General features: G+C 46.6%; 1 protein-coding gene across 1 annotated transcript; it reads right to left on the bottom strand.

Annotated features, from left to right (window-relative positions):
- Positions 1-605: 605 nt before the first annotated feature.
- Positions 606-1322, bottom strand: LOC148436285 (uncharacterized). The gene has a single exon (XM_088465081.1). It carries the CDS (start codon positions 1320-1322, stop codon positions 606-608), a length of 717 nt encoding a protein of 238 aa, XP_088321207.1.
- Between the last annotated feature and the right edge of the window lie 24200 nt (positions 1323-25522).

The raw sequence follows: 25522 nt of genomic DNA, 5'->3' as shown, positions 1-25522 counted from the left end.
TGGGATTTTATGTGACCCTGTATCTAACAATCTGGATTAAATCTCCTCCTTTTGTTACTGCCATATTCCTCACACCGTTTTCTCTTCATAGGTTTTGGTAATGGTGTAACTATACCAGTTTCTAGGCACCCAGTCTCTAGGCCTGCAGGACTAAGTCTCCTCCTTTTGTTACTGCCATATTCTTCACACCGTTTTCTCTTCATAGGTTTTGGTAATGGTGTAACTATACCAGTTTCTAGGCATCCAGTCTCTAGGCATGTCTGTAGGGGGTCGGCCAATCACAGCTTCAACTGGGATTTTATGTGACCCTGTATCTAACAATCTGGACTAAGTCTCCTCCTTTTGTTACTGCCATATTCCTCACACTGTTTTCTCTTCATAGGTTTTGGTAATGGTGTAACTATTCCAGTTTCTAGGCATCCAGTCTCTAGGCATGCTGGACTAAGTCTCCTCCTTTTGTTACTGCCATATTCCTCACACCGTTTTCTCTTCATAGGTTTTGGTAATGGTGTAACTATACCAGTTTCTAGGCATCCAGTCTCTAGGCATGTCTGTAGGGCGTTGGCCAATCACAGCTTCAACTGGGATTTTATGTGACCCTGTATCTAACAATCTGGACTAAGTCTCCTCCTTTTGTTACTGCCATATTCCTCACACCGTTTTCTCTTCATAGGTTTTGGTAATGGTGTAACTATACCAGTCTCTAGGCACCCAGTCTCTAGGCATGCTGGACTAAGTCTCCTCCTTTTGCTACTACCATGCTCTTCACGACGTTTCCTCTTCCTAGTCTTTGGAAATGGTGTAAAGCTTCCAGCTTCTAGGCACTTTATGAGATGTTCCCTCATTAGTTCATAGTTGTAGCTGCAGGCGGGAACGTCGTTGTGGAAGAGGATCTCCACAGCAGTTGCTATAGCATATATAGCACAGTGACATGAGTTTTTTGGCTGTTGCTCCACGTCCAGGATCTTGATGTTTTTCAGCGTGTTTTTTCGAACAACAATCCGGTAAAGGTCATACAGTTGTCTGAGAGCACATGGGGTTAACTCTGACTTTTGAGCACTGTCTGCAACTTGTATCTGCCTATTACGAAAGCAGGACATGAAGCAGTGTCTGCGACCTTTATCTGGGTGGATCTGTACAGCTGGCCCAGTGACAGGCGTGTAGGAGCTATACATTCCTCTCCATGTGCTCTGCAAGCCTTGTATATTAAATTGTTTCCGCAGTATGGTCTGGGCGGCATCAATGGTGCTGGCTTCCACAGACCCGCGGCCCAGCAGGGTGAGTCTATGGGTATCTCTTAGCCGTAAATGAGGCAGCCACATGACCTGTAAATGTGCAAGAAGAAACTTGAATTAGGGAAAAATGGCAATATGTTTCTACCTACTAAACCAATGTTACTTACATGTGCTGTAAAGACACAAGCACAGCATTGGCCCATTGCTTAGGACACTAGGTAATGGTATACAGGTGTAGTGTCGTACTACATATGTAATCAATGTAACAGTATAGTCAAAATATTTGCCGGAAGCCAATGAGAGTAAAATGAATCATTGGTATGTAACAAACAAATAGCATGAAGGAAACATGCTGATATATGAAATCCGGTCCTACGGATGTTGTGCAGCAAACCGGGAACTTTTCTTCACATAAGCTGAGCGATCCTGATGCCTGTGACAATGTGTAAGTAGTGTCACAGATTCTGTTGCACTTGGGGAGAGTTAAACAATAAAATATAAGAGTGGTAAAGAATGATCGCCAAAGCCGTAAGGTCACATGACTGCTTTTCCCCATTCTGCGCCTTCATGCCGCTGTGCACAAATGTCACTGTAAGATGGCCGTCTAGCACGTTTATGCATACTTGCCAACTTTCCCTCATTGTCAGGGAGACTCCCTGAAACAGTAGCAATCTCCCTGTCTCCCTGAAGAGCCTAGCAATCTCCCTGATTCTAACTTACTGCCATTATGAATATGTTATATATAAAAATAAACAGATATTTACATTCAAATTGGATCATTAGTATCATTTTCCTGCATTGGTTATAAGGCAGAATGATCCCTATGGTTACATGTATTTTCTGAAAAGTGATAGTGTGTTTTCATCAACAAATAGCTCTTACTGACTGCTTTGGGGCTCATTTGCATTTGGATGCAAGTCAATTTTATGACACGCCTCTCAGATGTAGCAGTACACGCCCACTTTACCGCCATGCTCATAGGTGCTGCTTTCACAATCTCCCTGAAATGCATTTTCAAAAGTAGGCAAGTATGCGTTTATGTTCTGGCTGATGACAATGTAATTGTGGGTTATTATTCGGTTGCAGTTATGATAAAGTCAGTGTGGCCTGGCTGTGTTGGCCTATTAAGGAAAGAGTAGGAATGTCATGGAAGCTAACTTTGGCCTACAGTATTTCTGTTTGCAGGGGCTTCACTAGATATCAGCAACCAGGAAAGAGGTCCTGACAGTCAGTCATCAAGCCCCAAGATCGCCCCACTTCCTGGAACAGCTGTCCAGCCCTGGACTTCAGTGGGAAATTACAGTCATTTATGTTTTAAAATATCCACACAGAACTGATTGTGTAGGTCAGGGATATTCAACTTGCGGCCCTCCAGTGGCTGTAGAACTACATATCCCAGCATGCTCTGCCTCAGTTTTGCTGTTAGGGCATGCTGGTATGTGTAGTTCCGCAGCAGCTGGAGGGACGCATGTTGAATCACCCTGATGTAGGACAAACAAGCCACAGCATGACACAGACAGAACAGGAGAGTACAATAAGAAATTCTAATTCTGAAATTGATGAGATACATTCTAAGGGGTCTATTTACTAAGCAGTGTTAGGAGACAGAGTGAAAAGTGATAAGGTACCAGCCAATCAGCTCCTAACTACCATCTCACATTCTGTGTTTGAAAAGTGACAGGAGCTGATTGGCTGGCACCTTATCACTTTTCACTCTGTCTCCTAACACTGCTTAGTAAATAGACCCCCTAAGGCACTTATTTATATTATAGGTGAGGAAAGCCCAATTGCAGAAGAAAATATTATTAATGATGATTGATAACAAAAACAATTAGAAATAAATAAAGAAAAGATGACAGGGAAAAAATATTCCACCCTACTATTAATATAACATAGCTCTAAGCATGAATGGTCATAGCATGGTCTACTGACAGCTAATACACGGGTAGGAACATGGTTGTGAGCAGGGCTGCCATCAGAAATGGTGGGGCCCGGGCTGATTAAATAGGCAGGGCCCCCCCCCCAGGTTATTAGAATCAGTGAGTGTCCAGCTTTTTTCCCCCACTCGCCCCCCTCCTCTTCCCCGATTATTAGATCCAGTCTCTGCCTACTGTGCACAGTATTTTTTGTCACTTACCTTATTACCTTGAAGAAGCTTCTGCTCCTACTCTGCTTCTTCCCTAGCACTGCAGACGCTGCTCCAGCTCCTCTCGGCCTGCGGCTCGTCCTCTCTCAGGCTCTCCCTCCAGCAGCGCGGGGTAACGTAATGACGTCACACGCGTCAACTTCAAAAGAGGAAAACATTATTGACCATAGCAAGCAGGCAGTGTCTATCATGTAGGTTGGTGGAGGAGCGGCCCGAGCGGGCCCGCTGCCTCCTCCATTCATGGGGATCAGGTTGGCAGCCGGTAGCAGTGGCGCTGGGGGCTGTTCCCTTTTTCTTCTGTTTCCAGGCTGTACAGTGGTGATAGCAAGCAGGCCCCGGCGGGCCCCCACCTCCTTCAGCCAGGGTCCTGGCCCGGGACTTCAGTCCCGGCAGTCCCCCCTGACGGCGGCCCTGGTTGTGAGGACCCTCTAAAAGCTGCAACCAGCACCAGTCTATGCCAGGCATAGATGGTCCCACTATAATTGTGCCATGTTATTATCCACCACTGCATGTAATGACTCCATGTGCTTTACTATAAAGTGTGTTTACCAGGGATAGCTGGGCTAAAAGAAAATGGCCATTGTTCACCAGCATGCAGATGAAGCCAACAATTACATTCTAATTCCCATAACAACATTGTGTAAGGGCCTCTATGTACAACCCAATAGTGACAAATGTATATAACACACGTAACTATGACAAGGATGATGCCCCCCCTCAGCTCTGGGCCCCATAGCAGCTGTACCCCTTGTACCCATGGTAGTTACGCCCATGTGCACTTGATCAATGCTACCTAAAACCTGATTGGTTGCTATGGGCAAGTGCTCTACTGGTCCATGTCACTGCTTGATACAGTACATCACCAAAGCTTGCACCTAAATCTAATATTACTGACACAGTTCTAGCATTAGTAATACAGTACATCTCTCTGTGAGATTGGGATCTGTATTGGGGAGAGGTCACAGCTCCTGATGTGGATTGTCACAATTAGCAGCAGTAAGGTGAGGTATTAGTGATCTGTGTAAGGGTATAAGATTGCCCTACAGTGACTTCTATACAAGAGATTGTATTACAGTCATTTATGTTTTAAAATATCCACATAGAGCTGATTGTGTAAGCCAGGGATATTCAACTTGCGGCCCTCCAGTGACTGTAGAACTACACATCCCAGCATGCTCTGCCTCAGTTTTGCTGTTAGGGCATGCTAAAACTGTGGCAGGGCATGCTGGTATGTGTAGTTCCGCAGCAGCTGGAGGGACGCATGTTGAATCCCCCTGATGTAGGACAAACAAGCCACAGCATGACACAGACACAACAGGAGAGTACAATAAGAAATTCTAATTCTGAAATTGATGAGATACATTCTAAGGGGTCTAGTTACTAAGCAGTGTTAGGAGACAGAGTGAAAAGTGATAAGGTACCAGCCAATCAGCTCCTAACTACCATCTCACAGGCTGTGTTTGAAAAATGACAGTTGGGAGCTGATTGGCTGGCACCTTATCACTTTTCACTCTGTCTCCTAACACTGCTTAGTAAATAGACCCCTAAGGCACTTATTTATAATATTATAAGTGTGGAAAGCCCAATTGCAGAAGAAAATATTATTAATGATGATTGGTAACAAAAACAATTAGAAATAAATAAAGAAAAGGTGACAGGGAAAAAAATATTCCACCCTACTATTAATATAACATAGCTCTAAGCATGAATGGTCATAGCATGGTCTACTTACAGCTAATACACGGGTAGGAACATGGTTGTGAGCAGGGCTGCCATCAGAAATAGTGGGGCCCAGGACTGATAAAATAGGCAGGGCCCCCCCAGGTTATTAGAATCAGTCACTGACCAGCTTTTTTCCCCCACTCCCCCCCCTCCTCTTCCCCGATTATTAGATCCAGTCTCTGACTACTGTGCACAGTATTTTTTGTCACTTACCTTATTACCTTGAAGAAGCTTCTGCTCCTACTCTGCTTCTTCCCTAGCACTGCAGACGCTGCTCCTGCTCCTCTCGCTCCGCGGCTCCTCCTCTCTCAGGCTCTCCCTCCAGCAGCGCAGGGTGACGTAATGACGTCACACGCGTCAACTTCAAAAGAGGAAAACTTTATTGACCATAGCAAGCAGGCAGTGTCTATCATGTAGGTTGGTGGAGGAGCGGCCCGAGCTGGCCCGCTGCCTCCTCCATTCATGGGGACCAGGTCGGCGGCCGGTAGCAGCGGCGCTGGGGGCTGTTCCCTTTTCCTTCTGTTTGCAGGCTGTACAGTGGTGATAGCAAGCAGGTCCCGGCGGGTCCCCCCTCCTTCAGCCAGGGTCCTGGCCCGGGACTTCAGTCCCGGCAGTCCCCACCTGACGGTGGCCCTGGTTGTGAGGTCCCTCTAAAAGCTACAACCAGCACCAGTCTATGCCAGGCTTAGATGGTCCCACTATAATTGTGCCATGTTATTAAACTATATTTTCAAATAATATTTACTTTCAAATATTCTTACCTTAGACTCTCGTATCAGCAAAACGCGTTAAAGTAATGAAAAAATGCGTATAAATAGCTAGACCAAAATATAACCAACATACAACTCACTCTCATCCAATAACTAATTGTCCTGTACCAAGCAGGGCCTTTTTCTCACACCTAAGTGACATTACAAAGGTAGCCTATGACATCATCAGCCTCACCCTGCCTGCTATCCACCACTGCATCTAATGGCTCCATGTGCTTTACAATAACGTGTGTTTACCAGGGATAGCTGGGCTACAAGAAAATGGCCATTGTTCCCCAGCATGCAGATGAAGCCAACAATTACATTCTAATTCCCATAACAACATTGTGTAAGGGCCTCTATGTACAGCCCAATAGTGACAAATGTATATAACACACGTAACTATGACAAGGATGATGCCCCCCTCAGCTCTGGGCCCCATAGCAGCTGTACCCCTTGTACCCATAGTAGTTACGCCCATGTGTACTTGATCAATGCTACCTAAAACCTGATTGGTTGCTATGGGCAAGTGCTCTACTGGTCCATGTCACTGCTTGATACAGTACATCACCAAAGTTTGCACCTAAATCTAATATTACTGAAACAGTTCTAGCATTAGTAATACAGTACATCTCTCTGTAAGATTTGGATCTGTATAGGGGAGAGGTCACAGCTCCTGATGTGGATTGCCACAATTAGCAGCAGTGGGTGGGGGGTCACGGGCATAATGACGGGACTCACAGCAAATCGCGTCATCAAGCCCCAAGATCGCCCCACTTCCTGGAACAGCTGTCCAGCCCTGGACTTCAGTGGGAAATTACAGTCATTTATGTTTTAAAATATCCACATAGAGCTGATTGTGTAAGCCAGGGATATTCAACTTGCGGCCCTCCAGTGGCTGTAGAACTACACATCCCAGCATGCTCTGCCTCAGTTTTGCTGTTAGGGCATGCTAAAACTGTGGCAGGGCATGCTGGTATGTGTAGTTCTGCAGCAGCTGGAGAGACGCATGTTGAATCCCCCTGATGTAGGACAAACAAGCCACAGCATGACACAGACACAACAGGAGAGTACAATAAGAAATTCTAATTCCGAAATTGATTAGATACATTCTAAGGGGTCTATTTACTAAGCAGTGTTAGGAGACAGAGTGAATAGTGATAAGGTGCCAGCCAATCAGCTCCTAACTGCCATCTCACAGGCTGTGTATGAAAAATGACAGTTGGGAGCTGATTGGCTGGCACCTTATCACTTTTCACTCTGTCTCCTAACACTGCTTAGTAAATAGACCCCTAAGGCACTTATTTATATTATAAGTGTGGAAACCCAATTGCAGAAGAAAATATGATTAATGATGACTGGCAACAAAAACAATTAGAAATAAATAAAGAAAAGATGACAGGGAAAAAAATATTCCACCCTACTGTTAATATAACATAGCTCTAAGCATGAATGGTCATAGCATGGTCTACTTACAGCTAATACACGGGTAGGAACATGGCTGTGAGGTCCCTCTAAAAGCTGCAACCAGCACCAGTCTATGCCAGGCTTAGATGGTCCCACTATAATTGTGCCACGTTATTAAACTATATTTTCAAATAATATTTACTTTCAAATATTCTTACCTTAGACTCTCGTATCAGCAAAACGCGTTAAAGTAATGAAAAAATGCATATATAGCTATACCAAAATATAACCAACATACAACTCACTCTCATCCAATAACTGATTGTCCTGTACCAAGCAGGGCCTTTTTCTCACACCTAAGTGACATTACAAAGGCAGCCTATGACATCATCAGCCCCAACCTGCCTGCTATCCACCACTGCATGTAATGATCCATGTGCTTTACTATAACGTGTGTCTACCAGGGATAGGTGGGCTACAAGAAAATGGCCATTGTTCCCCAGCATGCAGATGAAGCCAACAATTACATTCTAATTCCCATAACAACATTGTGTAAGGGCCTCTATGTACAACCCAATAGTGACAAATGTATATAACACACGTAACTCTGACAAGGATGATGCCCCCCCTCAGCTCTGGGCCCCATAGCAGCTGTACCCCTTATACCCATGGTAGTTACGCCCATGTGCACTTGATCAATGCTACCTAAAACCTGATTGGTTGCTATGGGCAAGTGCTCTACTGGTCCATGTCACTGCTTGATACAGTACATCACCAAAGCTTGCACCTAAATCTAATATTACTGACACAGTTCTAGCATTAGTAATACAGTACATCTCTCTGTGAGATTGGGAACTGTATAGGGGAGAGGTCACAGCTCCTGATGTGGATTGCCACAATTAGCAGCAGTAAGGTGAGGTATTAGTGATCTGTGTAAGGGTATAAGATTGCCCTACAGTGACTTCTATACAAGAGATTGTATTACAGTCATTTATTTTTTATAAATATCCACATAGAGCTGATTGTGTAGGCCAGGGATATTCAACTTGCGGCCCTCCAGTGGCTGTAGAACTACATATCCCAGCATGCTCTGCCTCAGTTTTGCTGTTAGGGCATGCTAAAACTGTGGCAAGGCATGCTGATATGTGTAGTTCCGCAGCAGCTAGAGGAACGCATGTTGAATCCCCCTGATGTAGGACAAACAAGCCACAGCATGACACAGACACAACAGGAGAGTACAATAAGAAATTCAAATTCTGAAATTGATGAGATACATTCTAAGGCACTTATTTATATTATAGGTGTGGAAAGCCCAATTGCAGAGAACAATTGCAGAGAACAATTGCAGAGAACAATTGCAGAATTCAAAAGTCTTGTGGACATACCAGAAAGTATTAATGAAAGTAAAGGTGCATATTCACTACACGAGAGTGGAAAGACTGTTCTATTACAACATCATAATCGTGCAATCGTTCATCATCCTGTGAAGTGGATAATGTGCTATATGTAGTTCAGTGCAGGCCCCTCCCTCATCCCCGAACATGCACAACCTGTTGATATCGGCAGACTGGCCTGCATGTTTAGACGATGATAGATGCCGGTAACGACCAGCGGGAGCGCGCATCGCTGGTCGTTGCCGACATACTCACTGCACGATTAATGAATGATAACTATGTCGTAATCGTTCAATCATTTATTTTTATTGTGTAGTGGAAAAAAAAAGCTTGCGAGAAAGTTCTGTCCCTGCGAATCCCTTCCGCACACTTATCACGGTATTTTCGCAAAAAATACAGTGACAAATGCCCGCACATGTGCCGACTGGCCGCCGCTGCTACCCCAGGATGCTAAGCCCCTCCCCCCACGACCCCCCCTACATTAATTGCACTTACCTGCATGATCCGGGCTCCAGTGATGTCCTCCATGGCTCCGGTCAGCTGACATCCCATACTGCACTGGGACCCGCAGTGCAGTACGGGAGACCAGCTGACCAGAGGGAGGACATCACCGGAGCCCCGAACTCCGGTCCCTGGACTCAGGTAAGTTAATTTTTTTTTTTTTTACAGTGTATCAGCGTGTGATCTGTTTACACCACACAGCTGATTACTGGGGCCAGCTCCGGGCTCTGCTCTGCCCGTTATAGCGGAGCAGGAGTCCGGTAACCGGGGAATACCCTGGATAACGCCACCTCCAGGTGGTGTTATTATCTCAGGGCCTCCCCAGATATTTTTTTCACAATTTATTGACCATAGCAAGCAGGTGAGCGGAGGGGGGGGACACAAACTTACCACATCTGTAGGCAGTGCTGTGCCTGCGCTGGTTTTACAGATGTAACAGCACATGCCTACAGATGCGGTAAGTTAGTGTAGAGAGGGAAAACTATCTATTTCCCGAAAAGCTGTCATCGCAAAAATGACAGCTTTTCGGAATAGATAGTTATAGGGAGGAGGAATGATGAATTCCTCCGGTAATTAGGTAGAACTCCATGCCAGTTCTAAACCTAATTACCACCAGCGAAAGTTTAGTTATGATGAATAGGCCCCTTAGTCATTTTCCTTCCATATACATCCAATAATGTTAGAAAAGTAATTATCAAACATCTGTACAGCTCTCTATGTTGAACTACAAAGTCATTACATGGTTTAAAGTGCTACCATCAAGAATTCAACAGCGCAGAAAGTACTTTAGGCTGAAGTCTACAAATGACTAATTATATAATCTATGAACCAAAAGAGAAGGATTGAACTATGACCTTTAGTGACTAGCCTACAATTATGTATGTAAATGACAATAGTACGTCTTCAAACTCTAATATGAAAACATAAGATGTAATAATTAGATTTTTTTTTCAACACAAAGAAATAATGAATAAATCCAGTTTTGGTTATTGACTATTTCCCTCCCTATACGTTGGTTCTGTGCTACAGTAGTTATCTGTATTACTGCTACAATATGTGATAGTCTATCAGCCCTCATTAGATCATAAGGATGAAGCTGCATTATACTGTGGACCAGGTGTAGGCAACCTGTGGAACTCCAGATGCTGTGGGACTACACATCCCAGCATGCGCTGCTACAGTTTTGCTGTTATTGCATGCTAAAACTGTGACATGGCATGCTGGGATGTGTAGTACCACAGCAACTGGTTGGTCACAGGTTGTCTACCCCTGCTATAGACATGGAGAAGGCCCCAGCTCAGATTTTCAAAATGTGGAACAGGAACAACTACAAATGGCCCCAATCCTTAATTCATTTCAACTTTTCCTCTTTACATACTGTGTACAATGTGGAATGAATGAGTTTCCCCATGCGCTAACACCCCCCACCCCCTTCCCGCCGATGTCTTTTATCACTGACTTTTAAGGCTCCCATACATCAGAGATTGATTGCAGCAATCGTGCAATTTGCATTCGATTGTGTATAAAAATCTTTCCCTTTTTCAATCGATTGTAGCATCTTTGCAATCTGCAATCGATTGAAAAAGGGAAAGATTTTTATACACAATCGATTGCAAATTGGACGATTGCTGCAATCAATCTCTGATGTATGGGGGCCTTACTCACAGCTCCTGAGGCTGCAAAGAAAAGTGCACCTCTATGGTAAACCCGCTAATCGGCCTGTGCTAATAGTATTCCCCTCATAGGGCCGTATTCAATTAGCGTCGAAAACGGACATTTTTCGCAAAAAAACAGCAATATTTTTGCCAAAAACTGGAGATAAGTTTTCTCCATCCCAGACCAGGTGAAAAAAATGCAAAATCCCTATTTTTGTCTAAAAATGTGGGGATTTCTTTCAGAACTCTTTGGACACCCCCCTAATAATAAATAATCCAAAAAAAATGTTGTAAGTTGCGCACTTTGGCAAAAAACGACCGCGCAATTTTTGGTAAAAAAAAAAAAATTGTTGAAAATGGTTTTAATGTACTGGGTCTGATTTTTCGCGGGGCGGAATGGATGTGTGCAGTGTTTTAAACATCGCACACGGTCGCAGCAGGCGGTTTTTTACAGTTTTAAAAAATGCGTTTTTACGACATGAAAATACACTTGCACCCATTTTAATGTGCCCTCAATTTACGTGGAACAGGAATTTCCTGGAATAAAATTGCTTTGTATCATTTTCTACGGTTTTAGTTTTTTTCCCCCAAAATTGCGCGGTCGTTTTTCACAAAGTGCGCAACTTACGATTTTTTTTGGGATAATTTATTATTAGGGGGGGTGTCCAAAGGGTTCTGAAAGAAATCCCCACATTTTTAGCCAAAAATAGGGATTGTTCATTGTTTTTTTTCGTCTGGTCTGGGATGGAGAAAGCATATCTCCAGTTTTTGTCGAAAATATCGCCGTTTTTTGGCGAAAAACATCTGTTTTAGCCAATAGCGAAAAAAACAACCGTTTTCGACGCTAATTGAATACGGCCCCATAGTGGTATATGTCAGCCATTTAGAACCATACCAACAATATATCACATGTAAACATCCCAGCCTGGTTACATGGTGTATTGCTGGCATGGTATATGGGAATAGGAGTCTCATCACAGCAGCCGATCTTTGGCCCAGAAAGTACGCTTCCTGCTTCTCTTTTTCTATTGGTCATTTCTTACAGCGCTGTCACCATAGCAACCATACAACAAGCACAAGCTTTTTCTTTTCCGGGTCAAATTTTTGATTGGGAAGTTACAGAATGTATTCTACACTTGCTGTACTGTAGAAAATGATGATGTGATGCCTCCAGTTCTCCAGTACACTTCCTGGGTGGGATGTACTAAATGGAAATGCAAAAAACCCCTGTTCTCTGGGTTTACTGCATTTTCCATATGTACTATTGGGTGGTCACTGGGGCTTCGGACGCGGAGGGTTGTGATGCTCTGATAGTTTGTACAGTGCTGCACCACTAGCACCAGGTTCAGGTGTGTTCGGAATGCTTCGGTGGGCGATTTCCCCGTAGCTAAGGTAGGACACACTGTGACAGACAGACAAGCCTAATGATATCCCCTTTTGCGGACACAGTGACCAGTCAGGAAGGAGGGTACAACGCAATTTATTATTGCAAATAAATGAATTACAATTAATAGGAAATGTATATAATAGACAGAATAAAATCTTGCAGAATTCAATACCAAGCTGATTACTCAACACCTCCCTGTCCTCTACCGGTGACCCCAGCTGGCAAAGACGTAGGAATTACCTCAGCCAAGAAAATATGACTGACTGCTCTCTGTCCGTGTAACACTTTGGAGATAGACGTACGCGGCACAGCATCATTTCAGGAAAACAGAGAATAATTTACCTGCAGCTTATACTTGGATTACATGTATTTATGCGGTGTATGTTACTCTGGGATGGAAAATGCACTATGCCCAATCTATGAAGCCTTTGTAGTGCACCAGCTATGACAGCAAATAGTCTATGCAAAATAATGAGCTCCAAGCAGGGTTATGCACATGCAGGTTGGATAGGTTCTTGTAGTGCACCGGCTATGACAGCAAATAGTCTATGCAAAATAATGATCTCCAAGCAGGGTTATGCACATGCAGGTTGGATAGGTTCTTATAGTGCACCGGCTATAACCACAAATAGTCTATGCAAAATAATGAGCTCCAAACAGGGTTATGCACATGCAGGTTGGATAGGTTCTTGTAGTGCACCGGCTATGACAGCAAATAGTCTATGCTAAATAATGATCTCCAAGCAGGGTTATGCACATGCAGGTTGGATAGGTTCTTATAGTGCACCGGCTATAACCACAAATAGTCTATGCAAAATAATGAGCTCCAAACAGGGTTATGCACATGCAGGTTGGATAGGTTCTTGTAGTGCATCGGCTAGAACAATAAATAGTCTATGCAAAATAATGATCTCCAAGCAGGGTTATGCACATGCAGGTTGGATAGGTTCTTAATGTGCACCGGCTGTAACAGTAAACAGTCTAAATACAAACACAATTCACTTATTAAGAGAGTGTTGGCAATGAGGTCACACAGGGCTAAGAGATTACCAGCTACCAGAAAGCAATACTAAACAGGTAATGCAATAGGTAAGCAGGTACAGATTTAGCACTAAGGCCCTCATTCAGAGCCGCTCGCAATTAGCGCTCGCTCGTTCAGAAAAAGGGGGTGGCTATTCAAATGAACCGTACGCTCCTTGCGGTCTGTTGCCGCCTCCATGTCTGAACGAGCGAACAAACCATGCGCTCGTTTATTTGATAAAAACGCCCCCCGGGCCGCTCGCATCATACGTCATATCCGATATTTATTAGATTAATCGAGTACATCGAACAGCGTATGAACTGCTCGCTATTCTTGTGGTTGTTTTTTCCTATCACTATATTGTGAGCAGTTCTGGCTATAAAACAACCAAGTGACGTGGTCAATGACGCTGCTGTTTTAATTATGCACACCCATAAAACGCCCGCTTTGACCTTTAAGCACGTCTGCGTTCTGATCTCCACTCCCTGTTTTCAAGCACCTTCTCCTGTTACCACCCACATACGCCTTATTCTGTCACTCAAAATAGCAGGCACTCGCTATACAGTGAACAAACGATTTTCGGCCGCACTGACTGGTTCGCGCATGCGTACTAAAAACCGTACGCATGCGCAGATGTGCGAACATCGCTCGGAACGAGCGTACTGCCGCTAACGAGCGGCTCTGAATGAGGGCCTAAATCAGCAAATACACTTGAATAATAGTGTGCAGTAAACAGCATTACAGAATAATATAGCAGACGAAGGGCCACGGCGGGCCACTATCAACCAATTCATTAACACCAATGGCTAACCGTAAACAGAGAAAAATACATATCAATGGCATGACATTTAGTTTAAAGATAAACATAGGAAGTATTGTACACAGTTGCATCAGACATGAGCCCACACAAATAAATCACGTCCCCTCCCAGACATGAGCTGGAGGTTCACAGGAGAGAAATAACCACCAATATTACTCTTGGGGGACAGAATGGGTAACCTATCCCTTACTTCCCTCCCTCTACTTCAACACTTTACCTAATTTAAAGACATTGTCAATGAGAGTTTAAATGGCAGGCTAGTATAAACTGATAAACCCCCTGTGTGGGCCTAAGGGCTCTATTTATTAACATTATTTTTACTAAAATAAAGTGAAAAAGGGTGTTTTCACACCCTTTTCACATTATTTTAGTATCACCTGTAGTTATTACAGGGCAATTGGAGTAGAATTAGTAAAATTGTACTCCAACCCCTAATTATCACTTATTTTTAGTAAAGCAGATCGCATTTCCCATAATTGTAATGGGAAATGTGATCCGACCATAGTTACTAAAAATAAATTGTAAAAAAATACCGGGGGAAGCCCTGTGATAATAACGCCACCTGGAGGTGGCGTTATCCAGGGTCTCCCCCGGTTACCGGGCTCCCACTCTGATCTAACGGGGAGAGCAAAGGCGGGAGCTGGTACCAGTAATCAGCTGTGTGGTCTAAACAGACCGCAAGCTGATTGCTGTAAAAAAAAGAAAAAAAAAATGTAAACATTTTTTTTTTCCTTACCTGAATCCAGGGACCGGTGATCGGGCCTCCGGTGATGGCTCCTCTCCGGTCAGCTGGTCTCCCACAGTGCACTGCGGCCCGGTCATCAGGCAATCGGGTCCCAGTGCAGTATGGGAGATCACCTGATCGTGAAGCCCGGAGAAGATCACCGGAGGCCAGGAGGATGCAAGTAAGTGTAATGAAGAGAGGGGGAGGCCGCGGGGGTCGCGATGGCGGGGGCGGGGCTTAGCGTCGGTGGGGGGTAGCAGCGACGGTGGGTCGGCGCATGCGCGGGCTCTTAGTCGCGGTATTTTTTCCGAAAATACCGCGACTAGAGTGCGGATGGGATCCGCAGGGACAGAGCTTTATCGCAAGCTCTGTCCCTGCAAGGGATTTATAGTAAATCCCTGTGATATTGCCTGAATTCGCAATGCGAATTCACTCAGTAATATCACACTACAATCCGCATTCAATATGCGGATTGTAGTAAATAGAGCCCTAAGAGTAGGTACTGGGCACAACTGCACGGCGGCAGCTCCTAGGAGGGGAGAAGGGACCCACTAAAAGGGCTGGGGACACACTAGAAGGCATTATGGGGAGGAGTAAAGGGGTAGACACAGTCTCACCACAGGCAGGGGCTCTTCCGCCCAAACGGATTCCTCGATACTGGAACAGGCACAGCCCGGGATGCAGAGCACCGCACCAGGCTGCGCTTAGTTGCTATGTCCGGAGGCACATGAGCTGGATAATCTGCTCCACAGGGTCCGGCAGCAGGCAACACTGCACAGGTTAAGATAGCAAGATCTCCCAGTGACCCCTTAACACAACAGCAGACGCAGCTCCTCAATCAGGGATATCCATTACAGCATCCGACAGTGCTTCTTCCTTCAGGGCTCCGTGCAGGGGGCCAGCTGTCAGCGGTATCGCAGATCCTCCTCCCCACGCTCCGGTTCTCCGCGTCGTCCTCTTCACCATATGGCACAGCTCCTTTATCCGGCAACGATCCTCCTCAGCGGCGTTCACTCTCACCCAGCAGCGCGTCCTCTCCCCGGCGACAGTCTCACTCCTCTTCTGGGGCTGTCCTCTTCGTTGCCCACGCTAGCCAGCAGTCCAATTCATCCTCTGCGTGGGGTCTTCCTCTAAACGGGGATCCCCTTGAGTGGTGGCTGCATCTAGCTCCAGACAGCAGAGATCTTCTGGCTCCGGCAACAGTCACCAGCTTCTCAGCGGGGGTCCTCTGGTCCGCGGGCACTGCTCCAGGTAGCCTGCGGCTGAAGGGGTGTTCTCCCCGAGTCCTTCAGCACTCCCAGCAGTCCACTGCGGCAGCTCTTTCTAGCGGGGTAGACAGAAGCGATGTCGGTGGGTCCGGATGCCACTTCACTTCCCCGGCAGCAGCGCTCCCCAGTCAGCAGCAGTGGGACCCTTTCCTGGGTCCTAGCAACAGTCAACAGTGACAGGTGAGTCAGGCAGGTGCCACTCCAGACAGTCCCGGCGGCACTCTCCTAGGGGGTGGCAGGTTCAGCAGCACTCCCCACTCCATCCCGCAATCCTTCTCCCCCACAGCGGGGATCCTCCCAGCAGCCCGGCCAGCTCTTTAGTTCGTGATAGCAGTGCTGTCCACATTCAGCCCATCTCACAGGGCATCAGCCCGGCAGGTCTCTCCGGGCTCTTGGGAACCATTATTTATAACTTTGGTGCCTTCTCTGGCCCTCCTCCCTGGCACAGTCCGGGAATAATGATTGGACCAGGGGATCCAGTAGCAGACCACCCACAGATCCCTCTGCCCTGCAACCTGGGGGGCCAATCAATGGGGGGGGGCGATTTCCCGGGTTTCTGGGTCGCTGGACAGAGCACTAATCTTCCCTTGGGTTGCACAAGCCCAGAAGGGACTACCAGAGGCAGGGTCACTATATCTGCTTATTATAAGGAATGGGGCTGCAGTATACCTATGTGTACATACAAAAAAAAAATTGGGGGACCCCTATTTGGGACACAAATATGGGGGTACCACAGGGTAACACCAACTTTTGAGGGATCCCAGCATGCCCTGCAGCCACCGCGTCACTCTGCGCATGCATGCGCAGATGGACTCCTGGTTCATAAACCCGGATGTCCAGGGCGCAGCGTTGATCGCAAAGGACAGTTCTTATTGGAAGAGCTGTCCTTTGCTGTACTGATTGCATATGCGATCAGTAAGGAAGCGGTGACTGGCGGGATGTACTCCGCACGGTTAGTACATCCCGCTCCCTGTAAGTTTGTTTATTTGCTGTTAATCACGCCCTTTTCCAGCCCGTTATGCTAATTGTGTTTACATCTGGCATCAGCATAGCCTGACATCTGTAGATTGTGGACCTCATTCAGAGGCGGTCGCAAGAAGCGATCACTCTCTCTGAATGAGGGCGGGCGCTTCTGTTATTTTGGTGCGGCCTCCTGGTCGCAAGCTAAGCTGTGGGTTACCACCCACAGCTTAGCTAGCGACCAGGGATGATGGTCGCGATGGTGATCACCATCGCGACCATCGGGGCTTGCGACCAGATCCTAAGGTTGGGTCTGGGCACTCGCAAGCCCCCAGGATGATGTCAGTGCGGCCGCCCACAAAACGGTAGGCGTTTTTGGAAATCACCCCCCTGTCCGCCTACAAAAAGGGGTGAGCTGTCGATCAACATCGACAGCCGCCCCTTTTGTAGTGAGCTCCGGAGCGAGAGAGTTTCTCTCTCGCTACGGGGCTTGCGCATGCGCAGTGCGGCCGCTGCGCGTGCGCAAGGCCACCCATCGACCCGGTTGCGAGCACATCGGTGCTTGCAACCGCGTCTGAATGACCCCCCAGTGTATGGTGGTACAATCTTTTCTTCCAATATTATAGACAGATGAGCTTCGGGGATGGCAAGTTGTAGATTGTATAGGTGTGTACACAAGGTGCAATAAATAGAAAATAGCAATAACCAATAATAAAAAAATGATTAATAAGCATTATGCCTGGCATTGATCTATTAGTAGTTACCAGCTTGTTTGCCCCTGATATGCCAGTTTTTAACTTTTCTGATGTGCGTGTGAGTTATCCTACGTAACCCATTGTGCTAATAACATACTATACTATGGGCCTGATACAGAGTCGTACAGTATTGTACAGCTACAGGTAAAACAGCTGTGCGACACCCTTCAACTATACAGCAGGAGGCGTCTGGTTTAAAGAGACGCCTCCTGACAGCATCGTAGATCTGAGTGCTGCGTATAAAGACGCAGCATCGGATATTTTGCAAGACCATCGGCTATTTGAGTAACCCGGGAAACTGTGAGAGATCTTGCAGTAGAATGCCGGAGCATGTGCAATACAGACCCTGCACATGTGCCAATCCTCTAACATCGGAGTACTACACAAAACAGAAGTGTTGATGTTGCCTATAGCAACCAACCAGATTCTACCTATCATTTCTCTATTGCATTCTAGAAAATAATACACATATAGGGGTATTCAATATGGAGCGAAAACTCTGTTTTTGCGATGTTTTCGCACCTATGACATCATTATCGCAGGTTTTGGTTTTACACCATATTCAATTTCAAAGACTTTTCGCAGGTTCGAAAAGTCTTTGAAAAAAAACGGGGATAACTTTTCACCACTGAATAGGTGTCGAAAAAAAGTGCAGAATTCGGGTTTAGGGGTGCAGGCTTAAAAAAAAATAGCCTGCACCCCTGGGAATGACATTTTAAAAATAACTGTGTCAAAAAAAATGTAAAAACAAAATAGGGACACCCCAAAAAATTAATTTAAAAGTTGGGGTGAAAAAAAAAAAAGGGAAAAAAGTGTTTAACACTAGGGAAATAGGTTCAGGGCTATTCTGCAAGTATGCGGCAGGTGTATTCTAGAATAGATTTATAGCGGCAGGTGCACAATTGCAGAATTTTTTAAAAATTACTTTAGGGACATCAAAATATGTTAGTACCCATTTTCATGTACCCCAAATTTGATGGGACCACTTAAAAAATGAAAAAAATAACCTAAGTGCTCTTCTGCATCACTTCTTCAATGTCGGGAAAAAAGCACCTGCCGCAGCTATTTAAATCCCCGACTTTCATTTTCAGGCTAAAACAGGGGTACCCATAGTGATCCCCCATGTTTTTACAGTTTTAGGGGGGTCCTACAATTTTTTCCAGATAAATTTCGTATTTTATCTCAAATCCCACTTCGCACGTTCCCGTTTTCGTAGGATTTATATTGAATACAGGGATAAAACGGGCGCGCGCCCGATACTTTATCTCAGGAAAATCTCTGATGTGGAGCGAAAAGTCCAGCACGGATTTTTCGCTCCCATATTGAATACCCCTCTTAATCTGATTGGTTGCATCGTACAACATCACCAATTGTCTATTTTAGAAGATTCAGTATATATAACCCTTAAGGGCTAATTTTGAGTCAGATGCAGGTGTGGCCATGTCTGCGTCGTTTGCTGCAGTTGTGTCTGCTTCGTTTGCTGCAGTTGTGTCTGCGTCGTTTGCTGCAGTTGTATCTGCGTCGTTTGCTACAGTTGTGTCTGCGTCGTTTGCTGCAGTTGTGTCTGTGTCTTTGCTGCAGTTGTGTCTGCGTCGTTTGCTGCAGTTGTGTCTGCGTCGTTTGCTTCAGTTGTGTCTGCATCGTTTGCTGCAGTTGTGTCTGCGTCGTTTGCTAATGTCATGGGCGATTTTCACAAAACTGAGATATCCACTTGCAGCATCTTCAGAAAGTGTATATCTGTCTTAAGGCCGCCATACACGGGGCGATTTGTATCCGATCCGATCTCGCATACGATTAACATGAAAATTCTTCCCTTAACATTCTGTACGATTTGTATTTACAGATGGTGCGATTCTACAAACGACCATACGATCCGATGTATCTTAAACGATTGTAAATCATTTACGATCAATCGTATGCAGCAAATACACACACGATGCATCTGTTGGAATGACACAAGGGGAGGGCTTATCTAGGGGGTATAAAAGGCAGCATCCATGTTAGATCTGTGCACACTGCTCAGTGACTAGTGAGGCTTGGTTTTATATCCTGCTGAACGCTGTACTTTGCTAGTGTGTTTTGCTTTGTTAAGACTTGCCTTTTACACAGTGTGTTATTTCTCTACTTTGTGATGGATTCCATTAGAGATGAGAGCGTTCGGTTCTCAGAGAACCAAACCCACCCGAATTTCGGGGATCCGGGGCGATCCTAGGCGCCCCTCGTATCTCTCCTCCTGCCCCGGATCCCTAATCGAGGCAAAACCTCGCGATCTGCTGTCAGATATCGAGGTTTTGCTCCAGCGGCCATTTTTAAAAATCCCTTTGCCTTCAATGGGCAAAGCGCTGATTGGCAGACAGAGCCGTCTGTCACGGCTCTCAGCCAATCAGCGTTAAGCTCATTGAATGCAGGGGAAAAAAAAGATGGCGCTGGTTCCCGTTGCCGGCATCTCCCGCTGCTGGCACCCCCCACTGCCAACAAACCTGCTGCCGGCACCCCCCTCTGACGACACACCAGCTGTCGGCAACCCCACTGCTGACACCGCCGGCAGCCCCGTGCTGACACCCTGCATTGAGAACAACCCTGCACTGACAACACAGTCAGCAAACCTGCACTGAGGACACCGCTGGCACCCCCGCTCTGCCGACATCGCCGGTACCCTGCACTGAGGACACTGCCAGCACTCCCACACTGCCATTCCATGTTCTGAGGACACCGTCGGCAACCCCCGTGCTGCCGATACAGCCAGCAAACCTGCACTGAAGAAACCGCTGGCACCCCAGCACTGCCGACATCGCCGGTACCCTTCACTGAGGACACTGCCATCCCTGCAGCACTGCCATCCCATGTGCTGTCGACACTGCTGTCACAGTAAGTGTACTTTTGGTGTATCCAACCTGCACTGCATCCAACCCACTATGTATCCCACACTGTATCCAACCCACACCGTATCCCGCAATATATTAGACCTGCACTGTAACCCACACTGTATCTGACCTGTACTGTTTCTGACTCACAGGTGCGGAAGGTACGAGCACTGTTTTTAATGGTCAGGGAGATTTTGGGGAACTGTTCAAGAAAAAGTCTGATTGATCGGGGCTTTACAAGGGTCAGTCATTGGTGGCCCGGCACCTCCATGAGGAAAATACAGACTGGGCAGTGAGATGAGGTATGTGCTGGGGGCGACTAATTGTTTTGAGCAAGGATATTCCAGGCATGATGTCGATTTTTAGTAAATTTCTGAGTTGCATTGTTAATTTCTATTGAACGTACTTGTTAGTTGGTTTGGCCTATGCCTATGTTGGTGAACAATATTGTGTGAAGTGGTCAAAATTGACTGGAAATGACTAGAAATAATTGTTATTGAGGTTAATAATACTGTAGGGACAAAAAAAGGCCCAAATAGCTGTTTTTATCATATTTTGAAAAAAAAATCCAGATCCAAAACCAAAACCGAAAAACAAAACACCAAAAAAAAATCCAAAACCAGATTCAAATCCAAAACCAGGGGAGATCCAGATCCAAAACCAAAACACGGGTGTCAGTGCACATCTCTAGTTATAACTATGGGGGCCGCCCGGCGTTCCGCAATGGAGGCCAAGGAACAAACCGCCCAAGGGGTCCATTAAAGGGCCCGGCAGTTCTACATAACCCTTCCTGAGTCAAATCCTCTGTACTCACACCTGCAGCACATGACTTGCAGGATAGCAAAATTGGGTGCAGTATCGTGCTCCATTTCCTGGTCAAGTATATCTGACCATGGAAATATCAAGCAGCGCTATACTGGTCCTGACTGGCACTAAGATTAGCTGCAGGGACCCATTATCAGCGTATGCAACACATAATTCCACCTAAAATATGGCAACGTGCATCACGCAACAGTATGTGACAAACCTCACAAATAATGACAGGTATATATATATGTGAGGTCTCAGAACCACCCTAGGTACACCTGTATTAGGGCAGATTGTAAAGAAAAGGGATAGATATACACTGACAGGTGAGAGAATAAAGCACAGACAGTCAGCACTAGCATAAGTCACATACAATGCAGAAATATATATACATAAACATTACATGTAATATACTGCAAATGTCGCTACAGTCAACTGCCCAGATTCAGTGTCTGGGAGGCTATAGTGCAGTGTACACTGACCTAAATGGTGAGGTACACAGGGGGACTGGACTCACTGTCATCCCAGGAGATCTGCTGCTACACCATAGAGAAAATGGGCGCCTGGAGATGTCAGAGGAGCGTGGCCCACGGAGGAAGCAGCGCTGGGATGCCAGACCATGCACTGGAAAGGCGCGCTGAGCTGAGGAGCCGCTAGACAGGGAAGGCTCTCTCCCCTGGCTAGCATTTAACCCCTGGGACGCCGGTTCCTGGTACCGGCAATTACTCCCTGGTGGTCTAGTGGTCCCGCGGGGTATGCCTCCAGAGAGGGTGAGCCCGCCACCACCGCTAGCGCCTCTGGTCTGTCCCCAGAGATCGGAGGCTGAAGACTGCATTTACATGCGAGTCACCGCAAGCGGTGACCTGCGGCTTACCTGATCCCCGGCGCTCCGGCAGCAGTCTTGGGATTCTCCAGAGCCCGGCTAGTACAGACTCTGGGGTCCCGCCACCCCCAGATCTGTAACTGCTATGCAGCCCCCCTGCGCACAGGGTGACCCGACTCCAGCCGGGCACCAATTAAAACTGAGGTGCCTCTGGCTTGGGGGCGGGTTTATATGGAGAATGGACCCAGTGCATCCTGGGAGCTGAAAGCTTTAACTGCGTGGTGCCCGGATTTGGTTCCCAACCTATACCCCAAGGTCAACCCTGTAGACCCCCTATGGACCCTGAAGTAGAAATCTCCATTACATCTATCAATGAATGTCACTTTTGGCACTGAGCGTAGCACAAGCACTGTGCAGTGTCAGCGATGGATACAGCGTGGAAGTGTACAGGTAAAGGAAAGCAGCAGAGCTAGACGCTCTAGGACCAATTACATTATAACACACCAAAAGGAATGACTGTTACATAACATATACTGTAGCTACGTATGGTGTGTGTGTTTTTTTTAATAACCTTTGAACGCATTGTGACATGTACTATATGTTTTGGTGAGGTTACACTGTCCTTTTAGGAGTTCATATTAAAATAAATTTACAAACTGCTAAATATGTGGGTGTGGTCACTATCCCAAAAGTTATTGGCTCAGTATGTGACACTTAAGTTTAAGAAAGCCACACAGGACCGGCGCGACCACTAGTCAAACTTAGGCAGCTACCTAGGGCGCCGGCCACTAGAGGGCGCTTCTCAGTCCACATATCAGAAGCCTGAAGGATGGCCACGCCCCTCCATGTGACGTCACACAAGGGGCAGGGCCACAATTGCCAGTGATTATAGCAATGCCCGAAGCATCCTCCTCAGGATACTCCGGGGAGCTGTAAGGGCAGCAGTGTGACCGACTGAAGTGTGTTGTGTGGAGAGTGGACTGGAGTGGACCACACACTTCACCGTTTTGTTACTCATGGGCTGGCTGCTGGCACTGACAGGCTGTATGTGGTACTCTAGAGAAAGATGGCTGATTGCAGAAATCCCCATGTGGGTGCTGAGCGAATTTCAAAGTACAGGAGTAATCAAGGGACATCTCAGATGGTGGTGACCAAGCTCTGGAGATGGTTCACGGATTAGAGATAGTGGAATGAGAATTGTGGTGGATTTATAATTATAATGATATTAGCAGCGATCATCATAAGTTGGAGGTGGTGGTGACCAAGCTCTGGAGATGGTTGGATAAATGGAGATAGTGGAATGAGACTCAGGCTGGCTGCTGGTACTGGCAGGCAGGATGTGTGTGTGACTATGTTCCTGCCAGTACCAGCAGCCAGCCTGTGCCCATGATGTGATGAGGAGAAGAGCGCATTGTGTGCTACCGCATTGATTCACTTACCGTCTCCTCCGTACGGACGCCCTCGTCGCCTCGTCCAGGCCTCCGCGCCCGCCCAGTGCTGCTCAGCCCCAGGGTTGCTGATGGCGCTGAGTGAGCCCCACAAACTCGTCGTCCGGTCCGGTGACCAGCAGTCCATCCATCCGTCTGCCCACGCTAGCTGTAAAGGCTGAAGCAGGCTAGGCTAGCAGCCAGTGCCCACTGTGGTATCCGCACCGGCACCATGTCTTCCACACAGCCGCCGCCGCCCACCGACATCAAAGACTGCGCAGGCAGGGAAGGGATGGCATGTAACGTCACACCCGGCCCACCCAGCTCAATGTAGGAGGAGGTACTGTCAGGCAGCGCTGGTGGTGACGTTATAGGGGGTAGGGCGAAAGCACAGCAGTGGGGTGGGTGGGCTGGGCAGAGCCCGGCATGACAGTGACAGCCAGGGCCGGTCCAGCCAGGGAAAATGCCAATAGAAAATCGGTGCGCCCTCTGTAGGTGGCGTCCTTGTGCGGCCGCTCAGGTGGAACATGCCTGGAGCCGGCCCTGATTCTAGGCACCCTGCTAGCCAGATGAGGCTATCAGAAAAAAGCTTTGAGGGCCAGACTAAATGATTCCGGGGGCCTTACACGGCCCCCGGGCCTGAGGTTCCCCATCCCTGATCTACATGCTGCAGGCGGGAGGTTCCCCTGCTCTGAGCTTGTGTAATGTGCTGTGCTGTCCAGGCTGTCATCCCTCACACAGCCAGCCGACAGGACAGCTCCGACCCTACTGCTCCCTCCTCACTCCAGTCCCAGACTCCCAGACAGTCACAGTGTAGCTTCGCCCCCTAGATGGCACAGTGCCTGAGACGAGGAGCTGTGATGGCTGGGAGCAGCAGCAGCCATGCTGAGAGAGTGGCAGTCAGGCTGGTAAGTGATGGGAGCTGCTGACTGTGTATATCCTGTGTCAGAGGTAACCTGACACCAACAAGTGCAGCACATGGAATTATTTAGTTATGAAAACACTTCTGTGCCCCCCTTCCCCCTGCTGCTGGAGGCTGATAGAGATGAGTTAAGGCCCCATATATCAGGAAATGATTGCAGCAATCGTGCAATTTCAATCGATTGTGTATAAAAATCTTTCCCTTTTAAAATCGATTGCAAATTGCACAAAAAAATAGGGTGACAGCGACCTCTGGTGTCCCAGGCCCGTAATATTATGACTGAGCAGTGAGTTAAATATATAACATCAGTTTTATTTAGTAAAAACAAATCAGGCAAAAAATATATTCCATAAAATGTTACTTTAAACTAGGGGTGTGCACCGGCCACTTTTCGTGTTTTGTGTTTTGGTTTTGGATCTGGATCTTTCTTCGTGTTTTGGATCTGGATTGGTTTTGCCAAAACCACCCTTCCGTGTTTTGGGTTCTGGGTTTTGTGTTTTGGATCTGTATTTTTTTTAAAAAAAGCATAAAAACAGCTAAAATCACAGAATTTGTAGGTTTTTCTGCTCCTATGCTATTATTAACCTCAATAACCTTAATTTCCACTCATTTCCAGTCTATTCTGAATACCTCACACCTCACAATAGTGTTTTTATGTCCAAAAGGTTGCACCGAGGTAGCTGGATGACTATGCTAAGCGACACGAGTGGGCGGCACAAACACGTGACCCATCTAGGCGTGAAACTGCAGTGGCAGACAGGATGGCATTGAAAAACTAGGCCCCAAACTGTACATAATGCAAAGAAAAAAAAGAGGTGCAAGATGGAATTGTCCTTGGGCCCTCCCACCCACCCTTATGTTGTATAAACAGGACATGCACACTTTAACAAACCAATCATTTCAGCGCCAGGGTCTGCCACACAACTGTGGCTGAA

The sequence above is a fragment of the Taudactylus pleione genome, unplaced genomic scaffold, assembly GCF_031769625.1.
Source record: "Taudactylus pleione unplaced genomic scaffold, aTauple2 ptg001845l, whole genome shotgun sequence".
Classification (NCBI taxonomy): domain Eukaryota; kingdom Metazoa; phylum Chordata; class Amphibia; order Anura; family Myobatrachidae; genus Taudactylus; species Taudactylus pleione.
Note: the sequence above shows the minus strand (reverse complement) of the source record. Positions and strands in the feature narration are given on the sequence as shown.